The following is a 12836-nucleotide window of genomic DNA, read 5'->3' on the forward strand; positions in this document are numbered from 1 at the left end:
CCAGCCTCCAGCCCTTTGGGAGAGCAGAGTGCAAAAAGCCTGGGCTAGGAGTCAGGAGACTGGAATTCAAATCCCTGCCTAATTTCCTTCCCATCTTTAGGTCTCCGTTTCCACCTCTGAAAGCAACAATACTAAACTAGATGTGTGCGGGTCCTTTTCCTTCATGAGCTTTTCTCCCACCGGAATACAAAACTCGAAGCTTCTTCTGGCAAAACCAGAAACAAGAATGAGAGAACATTTTGCTTCCCAATGTTAGGAATCTATAACTGGCAATCCAAGTAAGTATCTGACCAGCAGGAGATAATCAGTGCTCCACCACCAAGCGGATGTATTTCAGCCAAAATCCAAGACAACAGCCCTGAGAAATATGCTGAACCACACTATGAGAGGTGTCTATTAATTTTCCTGGGCTACTGCCAGTGGCTGCTGGACCCACATGGCAACTCCCATGGGCCCCTCAGGGACCAGGCTCCTAGGCTGGCAAGCACCAGACTAGATTTTCTCCGAGGCCCCTTCAGCTCTGATGTCCAGAGTTCCCAGCACCCAGCCCAAAGGCAGGGCTGTGATGGGCAGGAAGCCCGAAGGCAGCCAGCCGGAGAGCCCTGCAGCACGCCAACCCAGAGTCGCCATCGTTCAGCCAGGGCTGCAGGCAGCTCACAGGCAAAGACAGGTTAGTCAACAGTCCCAGAGCAAGTATGCCAGGGTGGAGCTGGAAGCCACAGGGCCTTTTCCACTTCTGCCGAGCCCAGGGAGGACCGCTGGCAGCGCTGTCTCTGACTACAAAAGACAGAGATTTCAAGAGAGGTCCAACGAGAGGTCTCTTAAGAAGAGAGAAAAACAACTTTCCCTTCATCTTCTCTACCCCAAACTATCTTCGTCTCTCTCTCAGTCTCTGGCACTAGATATCAAGTGGAGATAAGAAAAATAATCAGTAGACATCTGCAAGACAAAAAGCAAACAAACAAACAAACAAAAACCTAGCAGACAGGAAGCACAAGAGAGTGAACTAGAGATGAAACAGAAAGGCTTTCAGATCCAGAGATCCTGCATTCAGAGCATTCACTACTGTGTGACCTTGGGGAACACATTTTACCTCTCTGAACCTTGGTTTATTCATATGTAAAAGAATGATAAGAATGCTATCAGACAGGGATTTTATTAGATGGTAGAAATGGACAATGGTTTTTAAACCCTAAAGATGTATATAAAAGGCAAACAGCATTAGCTTGGACTAGCCGGCTAACGGGTTTGAGCCTCATTTTAGAAAGAGGATGAGTTCTGGTACATAAAGGAAGTGTCCTTCCCCCCTTGCTTCTACAGGCAAATGTATCCTTCACTCACTGGCCTTTGCTGGTTATGTCCAGAGAAAACTCACCCTAAGCACCTCGGGACTGAGGGTTGAGCCACAGAGCCCAGAATTTTGCATGGGACAGTGGCATTGGGGAAGACCTGTTCACCTTTTGTTGTCTTATCTTCAAGAGTTCAGGGACAAAGTAAGCACATATTCTTAACCTTAAGCAATGCAAAGGACGAACTCTGATTTTATCTAAACCCTTCCTGAGACTTGTTTTATTTCAAGACTACAACCAAGTTTAGCAGCCACTATATAAAGGAGCGCCTCCTATTAAGTTTGCCAGCTTTTAAAATTTAAGAGAAGCAATGCAATTGCACTCTAGAACACTGGGGGCTGATGAACAAGGTCAGACTCCAAGCCCTGGCCATACAGGCCCTACATGTGAGATTCCCCAGAACAACACTTGAGGACTTAAAAGCATTTATCTAAGATTGATGACCTCTAGTCATCAGCATGGAAGAAGATGCCCCAAAGAACATGGATAAAAATGAAAACTTACATGGGGTGGGAGGAAACACATACAGATGAAGTCTGACTGGCATGCATGGAAACACTATAGATATGGGATTAATTCCCAAATCCACTACTTACCGTTTGTGTGATGTTGGGCAAAAGACTTAACTATCATAAGATGAGGTCAATGATAATAGTAGGGTAGACGTCAGCATGAAATAATAGTGTACGGGGCTGGCACACAGTAAGAGCACTCACAGCTGGTAACTACTGTTATTCTGGAACAGGCCTTGATAAGGAACCTCCATTCCACACTTTCATTCATTTCTTCATTTAGTCAAACATTTCTATGCCTTCAGAAAGGACTGAACACCTCATCTGCCCATGCTAACGCAAGCCAGCCTCTGATGCAAGACCCACACTTGACTGAAAACCCCCTTAACAAAACTTTTAGACTGTTGAGGGCAAGGCTGTTCATCTTAGCATGCCCAGGGTCCAGAACACTTCAGGCCATGTGTATGGACAATTTGTATATTGACTGGACGAGTGATTTAGCTTGTGTCACAGGATAATGCCCTATGTTATTTTCCCGCACCTACGAGCTGCCCCTTTCTACCTTGTTAAGAGTGATGGCCCAACTGAGCTCTCTCTCCAAGACCATCAGATTCTCCATAACCTAATCCAGGTAGCACCGCCCCCCATACCTCCAATAGGCTGTACACAGCAAGCGCTCCCCCAAAATATGCTGAGTGAATGCTGTTCCTGGGTAATGCCAAATAAGTTCCCACATTTGAATCTGAAAAACCACACGCAAATCTGTGAAAGCACAGGGGAGAAAAATTCATGCATTTAAGTATTACCTTGAAGAACTCCCTGGAACGTGAACATGAAGAAAAACCAAGCCACCTAGGAACTTAGGTACCTCTGTTTCATGAGACCAAAACGAGAAGGGACAATAAAAGTGAAGCCTCCTTGGGGCTTCCCTGGTGGCGCAGTGGTTAAGAATCCGCCTGCCAATGCAGGGGACACGGGTTCAAGCCCTGGTCCGGGAAGATCCCACATGCCGCGGAGCAGCTATAAGCCCATGCCACAACTACTGAGCCTGCGCTCTAGAGCCCGCGAGCCACAACGAGAGAAAGCCCGTGCGCAGCAACCAAGACCCAACACAGCCTAATATATAAATTTATTTTTTTTTTTTAAAAAGTGAAGCCTCCTACGTTCCCTACAAAACCCCTGGAATATGTCTTTGTAGACATTTAGAACGTCTACTTTTTGTCTTAACTGTTTAGGATTTCCTAACTCATTTACTTTCTAGCCATTTGATCTTGGAGACAAATAACTTCATCTCAGTTTTCTTCTCTGTAAAATGGAGGTAACAACTGTCCCTCCTTCATAAAGCCTGTATGAGGGTTAAGTGTGATCACGCGTGCCGTGTGTCTTCAATGCGCCTGGTACAGAGCAGCTGCTCAATAAATGGGCAGAACATGCCTCCTCCACCGTCACCAAAGATAAAAGTGCTGGGCCAATACTAAATAACCAAGCCGACCTTCATGTATCATACTGGACTCTCCCCGTCACCAAGCACTAAGTATGGACCGATCTAAGCCTTTAAATGGAGAGTCTATCCTACTCTCTCTCCGGACAGTGGTCCTGGAATGTGCCTGCTTGCTACCTTCTTGGGAAAGCTCTGCCTTCTCCTAGTCATTTACTCATAATTTCCAAATGGTCACAAGTCAAATGGCACACATCAGTGTGCTCTGGTTGCTGAATAAGCAAAACACTGGCTTTTTGCTTGGAAAACACTCACACACCAGCATGAAACCTTGGCAGCCCATCCGCTCTTGCCTCTCAAAAGCAGCCACTCATTGTGTGCCCGCCACGCCATGACTTCCAGAGTCATGTGGGACCCTCTGCCCCCAAAGGTGAAGCCCACATATTTCTGACCCAGCTCGAGGGCACATCACAGAGAGATGAAAATAAAGGCGCCAACATCTGCAAAGCACAGAGCTCTTTGCCGACAGGACGCAACAAGAGGGAGAGTGTGGGCTAATTTGGGGTTCCAAGCTAGGAGATCTAATGCAATCTTTTAGGTGAGACTTAGGAATCCAAAGAGCAAAAAAGTTCATAAATAAATAGGAAGACAATTAGTAGAACTAGAAAGAGATTTAAAAAAAAATTCTAAGCTGCCCAAATTAATTCCTATTCCTGAGTTTCCACATCACCAAAAAAGTACCCAACAGTTCTATTCCTAAGAATAACCACAAGATAACACAAACAGCGCTCTTAAAGTTTCCATATAGCTCACTCATGAAGCCTAGGCCAACAAGATTTCGTGGTCTGGCCCAAAACTTTTCCTTATATTCTGAGGATAACAACCTTAAGCCCCATAATTTTTTTTGATTAATTTATTTATTTTTTGGCTGCGTTGGGTCTTCATTGCTGCATGCGGGCTTTTCTCTGGTTGCAGCGAGCAGGGTCTACTCTTTGTTGCGGTGTGCGGGCTTCTCATTGCAGTGGGTTTTCTTGCGAAGCAACGAGCTCTAGGTGCGCAGGCTTCAGTAGTTGAGGCTCAGTAGTTGTGGCTCGTGAACTCTAGAGCTCAGGCTCAGTACTTGTGGCACACGGGCTTAGTTGCTCCGCGGCATGTGATATCTTCCTGGACCAGGGCTCGAACCTGTGTCCCCTGCACTGGCAGGTGGATTCTTAACCACTGAGCCACCAGGGAAGTCCTAAGCCCCATAATTTTTAAGAACTGAATTGTGATCCACTCAAGACATTTATACTAATGTACCTCTTCCACATATGTAAGCTTGGGTGGGTGGGGGGGGATTAAAAATTCAACTGTGGTGATTATCAATTAAGAAACTAAAGGGCATATTTCACATTCATGCTAAAGGCAACCACTCACGAGTCCAACATCATGGAATACAATTCAACAGTTAAAAGATGCAGACTGGAGACAATGACTTCTTGACCAGGACCGCACTTGAGTTCAGAAAAACAGTTACAAAATTACTGTGCCACTCTCTATGAAACATTCATTGTGATATTTTTGAGAACATATCAACGTACTCCAACATGACACTTTTGAACTTCCAGCCTGGTTCCAAGTCCTTCTCAAGTTCATAGGTGACCACGTTTGTATTATCACCAGTCTGTTTTTCTATCTAACCTTGCAAAACAAGATTCCTCGCCAAAAAAAAAAATGTTATCTGCTGTATTTGCTGTTAAATTTAGTAACCTCAAACGAAGATCAAGAGCAGCTGCATGTAATTTTAAAACATTAACCCTATCCTCTGGTGTGGCCGCAAAATGTGGGTACATACCCCTACAAACAGCATCACAAACTATATACTTACCCTTATCACACCCCACACAAACAGAGTACAGTGACACTATCTGAATGTGCAGAAAGGGAAAGTTAAAATAACTGACAGCTCGATTAGCAGGCACTGAAGAACTTCTCTGGAAGGAAAATAACCGCTCAGTCTAACCGATGTCACAGCCCTTAGAAGCATATACAACTAGCACAGGAGAAGGATGATAATGCTCCCATATCAGCATGTTTCAATTTATCACAATCAAGTGAAGGACAGACTTGTAATAGGGTTGAATGCCTGGCAAGTCCGTTTAATCCCAGACACCAAACATCAGGCTGGTGCAACAGACAGGCAGTTGACAAAAACAAAACCAAAACAAAGAAGAGAGCCATTTACCTCTGGCTTTCCAACAAACCTAGTTAGATGTTATTTCTCCAGCTGAATTTCAAAATTCAGTTCAATAACCCAACATTAACTTCAGAGACTCCTGAAGCAACCTCAACTGGCATAAAACATTCAGACTAATACGCAGCATCAGGCCAGCAAAACAGGACGCAGCACTAGCAGGAACGTGTCCCCTCCTAAAATTTAGGGCCCCTGGGCTTCTGAAAACCAGTTCTGCTTATAACCTGACCCAGAGCGAGTATCAAAGCCTGCATCAAGAGCAGTTTGCCCACAGAAGCCCAAGCTTCTTAATGTTACAGAGGGGGAGCCATGGTGAGCTTAAATCAGAAAGAGCTTCCCAAACCTCAAGTAAACCAACCACACGATAATAATTTAGGCAGGGAAAACGATCTGCCTTCCTAACTTCCCCCAATGCTGTCTTTTTCAGTTGAAATAGGTCTGGCTTCTTTGGAGGGTAGTGGTGCTTTACGGCACTCACAGATGGGGCAGAGTTCCAGGAATAATAATTTAGGCAGGGAAAACGATCTGCCTTCCTAACTTCCCCCAATGCTGTCTTTTTCAGTTGAAATAGGTCTGTCTTCTTTGGAGGGTAGTGGTGCTTTACGGCACTCACAGATGGGGCAGAGTTCCAGGACAAATGCCTATTTTTATGGAGGTTCGGAGGCTTCTGCAGCTCCTGGGCTTGTGGGTTCCTCCTTACCTACCCACTCTGCCTGATCACTAATTCACTTAAAATTTTAAAGGAAACTGCTACACCCTTGGCTCTGCCCTGGGCACCCACAACCTTTCCCCTGAGGACCCAGATAAGAGGAGCTGTTCTTTCTGCAGTCTCAGGCCTCTCTTCCTGTCTAGCCAGCTCCTCCAGGCAGCATCAGCCTCGGGTCTGCATTCACAGCTTAGGAGTCCCTGTGGGCAGATCCTGCTGGCGCAGCAGCCTCAAACCCTACCAAACCATCCAGCCAGGGGAGGAGGGTGAGGACCAGTCTGCACAGATATCTCTTTCCACCCAGGGCTTTAGGACTAGAAGGGAGGAATCCTGGGGTGGAGGCAGTCCCGGCCTGAGCCCCCTCTCATTCCTTTGGGATTTTTCCACCGGCCCTCGCCTATGCAGCGAAGCCTGCCTGGCCAAGCCGGGCCTTGGAGAGCTGCATTCACTGACCATCGCCCAGTCCCCTACTAGTGACCTTGGTCACAGGGATTCGCCTCCCTCTGCCCTCTGTGGCCTGACACCACCTACTTCGCGGGTTACGAGAGGGTCACAAGGATGTGGAAAGCGCCTAGAAGCCTGCTTGGCACCCAGGAAGGGAGCAAGAGAGGGAGAGGACTTGCCTCTTCTTCTGCCTCGGGCTGTCCAGAGCCCGCTCAGTTCTCTCCCTACCTCCAGCTCCGGGGAAAATGGGGCGGGGGCTGCACATCCGAAGTCCCCCGATCACCTGGGGGCGCGGTGGGCGGAGGGGGTCCCGGAGGGGGTGTGGCTCCCCAGGCCCCAACATCCCTATCCTCCCCGGCTCGGAAATCGAAACAATCCAACTGCGAGGCGGCGGCCGCGAGGGGAGGCAGCGAGGCATCCCAGCGGGCGGGCCGGGGTCCCTGGCTGGGGGCCGGGCGCCGGGGCGGGGGAGCGGGGGCGGGGGGGGATGCACGGAGGGCACCGGCCCCGACCTACCTCCTCCAGCAGCGTCACGGTGTTCCTGCAGTTGTGCAGCCGCGTGGTGAAGCTGGACGTGGTGGGCGAGTTGTAGTCCTCGGTGGTCTCGGCGATAAACTCGGAGACGGAGATCTGGTCCGGCATCCTGCCGGGGAGGGCGAGACACAAGCGGGGGCGAAGGGTGAGTCACGGCGCAGGCTCCCGGGGCCGCGGGCCGGCCGGCGGCTCATGAACGCCCCGCGCGCAGCCCGCCACCCGCCGCCCGGCCTGGAAAGGCTCGAGATCCCGGCGGCAGCGGCAGGAGAAAGGGCTGGCGGCCGAAGCAGGCGGCGGCGGCCGCGGCGGCGGCGCTCGGCGCGGGGCCCTTCAAACTCTGAGCTGCGCGCGAGGCAGGGGACTCTCGGGGACCCGCCTCCCTCTGCTCATGCCGGCGGCGGCGGGGGAGGGGACGCGGCGCTGCGCGGCTCTGCGCGGGGGCCCGGGCTGGGCAGGTCGGGGCGGCAGGCGCTGCCTTCTCACACGATCTGACAGGCGGCGGCGCGGACACCGACTGACTGAGCACACACTCCCGCTGGCGGGCTGGCGGGAGGCGGGCGGCGCTCCCGCTACAGTCACGGGGACAAACAAGGAAGTGCTCTGCGCACGCGCCACCGGGCCCCCCCACCCGCCGCGGCCCCCGCCCCGCCCCGCCCCGCCCCGCCGGCCCCGGCCCCGCCCCCGGCCGGCGCCCCCGCGCCGACGCCCGGGACCCGTTCCGACGCCCGCTCCCGGGCGGGGGCCGCGCGGGGCGGCGGAAGCCCGCGTCCAACTGGCAGCCCCCGGAGCGGTTACTCCGGCGAGCTCGTTACGCGAGCGTTTCGCAAGAAGGGGGACCAAAAAAAGTTGTGCGCGTTCTTTTTTAGCCCCGTGTGGGTGCAGGAAGCGAGGCCCGGAGAGCCGCCTCCTGCTGCGAGAGCCGCGGGCCCGGCGACAGGGGCACGGGGCGGCCACCGCGGCCGAAGCGAGGAGCCGGCCCGGCGCCCGGGCTTGCAGCTGTCCGCTCGCCGGCTCCGGCCCTCACTCCCTTTCAGGGCGCTCACCGCCTTTGGAAGGCTAGTTTTGTGCAGTTTGCTTAAGTCGCTAAAATGCTAAGTGAAGACACATGAAGGGTTCTTTCTTTTTTATAATTTTCTAATCTTTCATTTTCCTTTTTTTTTTTTTAAACCTGAAGGCCAGACGAGGGTCAGGGGTGTAAAAGGTATTTCCCGAGGTGCAAATGGTGTACAACGCCAAGCAGATGCCAAATTTCAGCGGAAAAATTACCAACAAATTGCTCATTCCTCGGCCCTGGCAGATGGCTATTTTGCTCAATCTACTTAATCCAAAGAATCCATTTAATTTCTCACCATTGATTGCGGATGAAATTGGTTTTGAAAAAAAAAAAGCTAGACCCTTAGGAAGCGCCTCAGGATTGGCTCCTGTAATTGGAGCCAGTGGGAGCCGCCTGGTAAACTCAGCTCCCAAATGCTCCCCCCCCTCCCCGCCCCCGGGCAGAAGGCTGGCCCCTGGGCCTCCCCTGGGATTGAGTTCCTGCCATCATGTGTGTTGTCTTGTTGTCTGACAACCTTCTGCAAACTACAACGGGGTGCCTCAAGGCAGGGAGGGACCTTGTGGACCTGTCTTATCATTGGGCCTGGGAGGGATTGTCGAATGAAAACACATCTCCTCGCTCACCGTCAATAACTATTTACTAAGGCCCTACTATGTGCCCTGGAGATTCCGCAATGACAATGAGCTGCTCTCCTGACCTTACCTTCTAGTAGGGAAACAGACAAGCAATACTTATGTAGTATAAAGTGGAGCACATATAGAGTAACAAAGTGATGCAGGTGCTATGGTATAAGGAATGTTCAGAGAAGGCCTCTCTGACAAGGTGACATCTTGAGCAGAAAAGAGAATGAGGGGCTGCCTCGTGCTGTTGGCTCTGCGATCTTGGCCTTCAGTTGCCTCCCAAGAAGGGGAGAGATGAGGGCACCAACCCCATGAGGCTGTTAAATGACAACGGGTGAGAAAGTGCTCTGTGCACAGGAAAGCCACTGTGAGAGCTCCAGCTGTTTTGTCTAGCTGTGCTGGCTGTCCTGAACCTGCACTGTCCCTTCAGGGAACTGTTCATTTCTGTTAGGAAGGCAAGCCTTTCAGCTAATGAAAGGAAGGCCTTGGTAAGGCAGCACACACCAATAAAGACTCTTCCCTGCCAAAGTGAGGTGTTGAGACATGAGTGCTGAGAGGCATTCTAAAAAATAAGTAAAGAAGCAAACAGGCACCCTCCTTCTCCTCATTCACACTTTAAAAGTTTGGTTTGGGACACACCAAGGCTGAGGTTCTGGGGAGACAGCCAAATGGCCATTGCAGGCCATTTAAGACCTGCACCCGGGGGCTTCCCTGCTGGTCCAGGGGTTAAGAATCCGCCTGCCAATGCAGGGGACACGGGTTCGATCCCTGGTCGGGGAAAGGACCACATAGGCAACTAAGCCTGCGCTCGGCAATTACTGAGCCCAGGTGCCACACCAGAGAGAAGCCCGCGCACCACAGCAAAGAGCCCGCGCGCCGCAACTAAGACCCGACGCAGCCAAAAATAATAAGTAAATATTTAAAAAAAAAAGAAAAGACCTTCACCTGGAGGTCACTTGCTCATGTGCTGTTGTTGACAGACTGGCATATGAGCCACCAGAAGAAAATCCTACCTCTTTTTCCATATACTAACTGGGTCATCCTTCATCTAGAAGGTTCTGTGACTGGAGCTAATATGGCCGCTACTAGCTTGGGCTAATTAAGCTCTCTGAGCCTCAGTAACCGCATGCTACCCCATGCAGCAGTTGAGAGCCCAACACCCAGCACTTAGACTTCCATCCATTCCAGGAAGGCCTTCCTCTAGGCTGGAAATCAATTTAGACTTTGATTTTGCATTATTTCTACTCTTCCCTCTATTCCAAGTTGTCATCGAATGCCTGTCACCTCCGCTGGGCTGGTAGCTGCTTCCATCCCATAGGTATGGCTTAGAGTAAACACTCAATAAATATGAGCCATTACGAAAAGCCTAGAGTCGGTGAATAATTGCCTCAATTCCAGGAGGCCTGGATTCCAGAGCTTTCGCTCCTAATAACTGATGCTGTCACCTTGGGCCTTGGTGCCATCACTTGTAAAATAAAGGGGTGGGTGTGTCAAAATGACCACACAGATCCCTCCCAGCTGGGGCTGAGTCCGTGCATCCCCTCAGCTCTACAGACGCAAGGAATAAAGATTGTTAGGACAAGCTAAGCTAACTGCGATGGTCAACAGCGGGGATTTCTTTCTTGACGGAACTCACCAGAGTCCAAACTGCTGCCACCAACTGTTGTTTCAGTTTCATTTGAAGATTATGTTATGTATCTGCTCCTCCTCCGGCCAAGAAAGGAGTATGTGAACAATGAGATATTGTGCCCGGCTAAATATATACCTCCTTAGACTGGGCTGCAATTAGAATTTCAAAGGTTCACACCTCCACCCACCATTTCTAGGGTTCATGGGCCATAATCCTTTTTATTTATTTATTTATTTTATTTTTTATTTTTTTAGCAGTACGCGGGCCTCTCACTGTTGTGGCCTCTCGTGTTGCGGAGCACAGGCTCCGGACGCGCAGGCTCAGCGGCCATGGCTCACGGGCCCAGCCGCTCCACGGCATGTGGGATCTTCCCGGACCGGGGCACGAACCCGTGTCCCCTGCATTGGCAGGCGGACTCTCAACCACTGTGCCACCAGGGAAGCCCGGCCATAATCCTTTTTAAATTTGAAACCATGCCCCGAAAACCATTCCTGGCTATCTTTTGCGAACAGAATCTGATGTGGGCAAAACTTAAATGCTGGATTCCTTTGTGCAGAGCTGCTCAGAAATACACAGCACCCCTTCCGGAGCCAGGAAAAATACACACACATACTCGTACACACGTGTACGCGTACTTGTGTGCACCCGGCTCTGGCTAAAGCACGCTTCCTCTTTGTTGTCATCATCATCTCCATCAGACACCCTTCGGCACCCTTGGACTCATCATGCCTGTTTACTCTGAGCACTGCTGACCAAGGTTGAGAATGGTCCTTACAGAATACTTTTCTTCTTGAAAAGCGGCGGTAAGAATAGTGATGGTTTATTTCCCTGGTCAGCAATGGCACTACTGACCTCACAGTCATCAGGCATTGTCTGAGTTAGGTTCCCAGTTGCAGGCTCCACTCATCCATCTGCCTAAGGACCGAGGAGGTGCCTTTACAAGATAGCTGACAATGCACCGGGGGGTGGCAGAGTGGGGAGGGGGTGTGAGGTGCTCTCTGGGCACGAGAAACCAAGAGGAGCTACCGGTGCTCTGATCCACGGTGCTAGGCAGCAGCCCAAGCTGATGGGATGGAATTACAGCATTCCTCCAAGGCTCCCAGTGCCTTCATGGGACAGGGACAACGGGTGGTGTGGGAAGAGAATACGCTTTGTGTTAACTGGGACCTGGCTTTGAATCTCTACTTTGTCACTTATTAGCCTTGTTTTCTCATCTGCAAAATTAGTGTAAGAATAAAACTACTACACTACACGTTGTGTAACATGAAATAAAGTGAGAAGATATGGATAAAGCAGTTTGAATAATCAGCCAATGTTAGTTCCCTTTGAACTCCCTTTTCATGTGAAGTATGACTATAAATTCATCTTTTTTCATTCCAAGACTCAGATATCTCCCTAAATTAGTCACCTGGAGGAGGAAAGGAGAGGGGCAAGGGGAGACTGCACAGTAATTCCCAAAGTCTGGGATCTCAGATTTGGGAACTGTCTTTAGAGACCTTTCTTATTCTTGTAAGTATCCCTTGTGAGGTCAGATCCATGAGTGATGGATTTTGGAAGTAAATAAACAGTATCTAGAATCAAATAGGATGAATACTAATCAGGATCAGAAATGAATGGAGGCCATAAAATTAAAGCCTCATTTTCATGGAACACAGTTCCTGTAAAGAAGGATATTCTGATCAAGGCAACTTCTAGAGGACAGAACAGGGCATTTGTTTCATAACAGCATGAGTTATAGGCTGATTCTCAAGAGGAAGACTTGGCCTCATATCTCTACCAGATAGCAGCTATTAGACCTTGTTAAAGTAATTCATGTCTCTGAGTCTCGGTTTTCACATCTGCAAAATGGGGGCAATGTTAATAACTATCTCTTAGTGCTCTCAGGAGTCTATGAGCTAAAGCCCATAAAGTGCTTAACAGGGTCTGAGACATCATAAGTGGACAATACTTTTCAGGTATTATGGGAATATTGAAAGGCTTATCTAGAGATAAAAATTCTGATATTCCTCCCCCCCCAAAAAAAAATTTACTGAGAACTGCAATATACCTGATGCTTTGCTAAATATAGCATTATGGACACACATATCCTTCTTTAAACTTCATGACAACTTTATGAGGTAAGTATGATTATCCTAAACTTACCAGAGAGAAACCCGAGGATGCTGAGGTGTAGGATAGTATTGGGTTGGCCAAAAAATTTGTTCGGGTTCTTCCATAAGATGTTACGATCGAACATTCTGGCCAACCCTGTACCTTCTGAGCTCCCATCCTGGGCCAGGCATTGCCCTGGTTGTTATATAGGCGGTGTCTGAATTC

At 49.7% G+C, this 12836-nt stretch overlaps 1 protein-coding gene across 1 annotated transcript in view; it reads right to left on the minus strand.

Moving 5' to 3' along the window:
• ASAP1 (ArfGAP with SH3 domain, ankyrin repeat and PH domain 1) overlaps positions 1–10995 on the minus strand; it is a 273681-nt gene extending 262686 nt beyond the window's left edge. Inside the window, exons 1-2 of the mRNA XM_007447987.1 lie at positions 10955–10995; positions 7199–7325 (exon numbers count right to left, since the gene is read on the minus strand). Of these exons, the coding sequence (XP_007448049.1) occupies positions 7199–7325; positions 10955–10995 (168 nt within the window). The remainder of the gene's footprint in view (positions 1–7198; positions 7326–10954) is intronic.
• Between the last annotated feature and the right edge of the window lie 1841 nt (positions 10996–12836).

The sequence above is a fragment of the Lipotes vexillifer genome, unplaced genomic scaffold (genome assembly GCF_000442215.2).
Source record: "Lipotes vexillifer unplaced genomic scaffold, Lipotes_vexillifer_v1.1 scaffold796, whole genome shotgun sequence".
Lineage (NCBI taxonomy): Eukaryota > Metazoa > Chordata > Mammalia > Artiodactyla > Lipotidae > Lipotes > Lipotes vexillifer.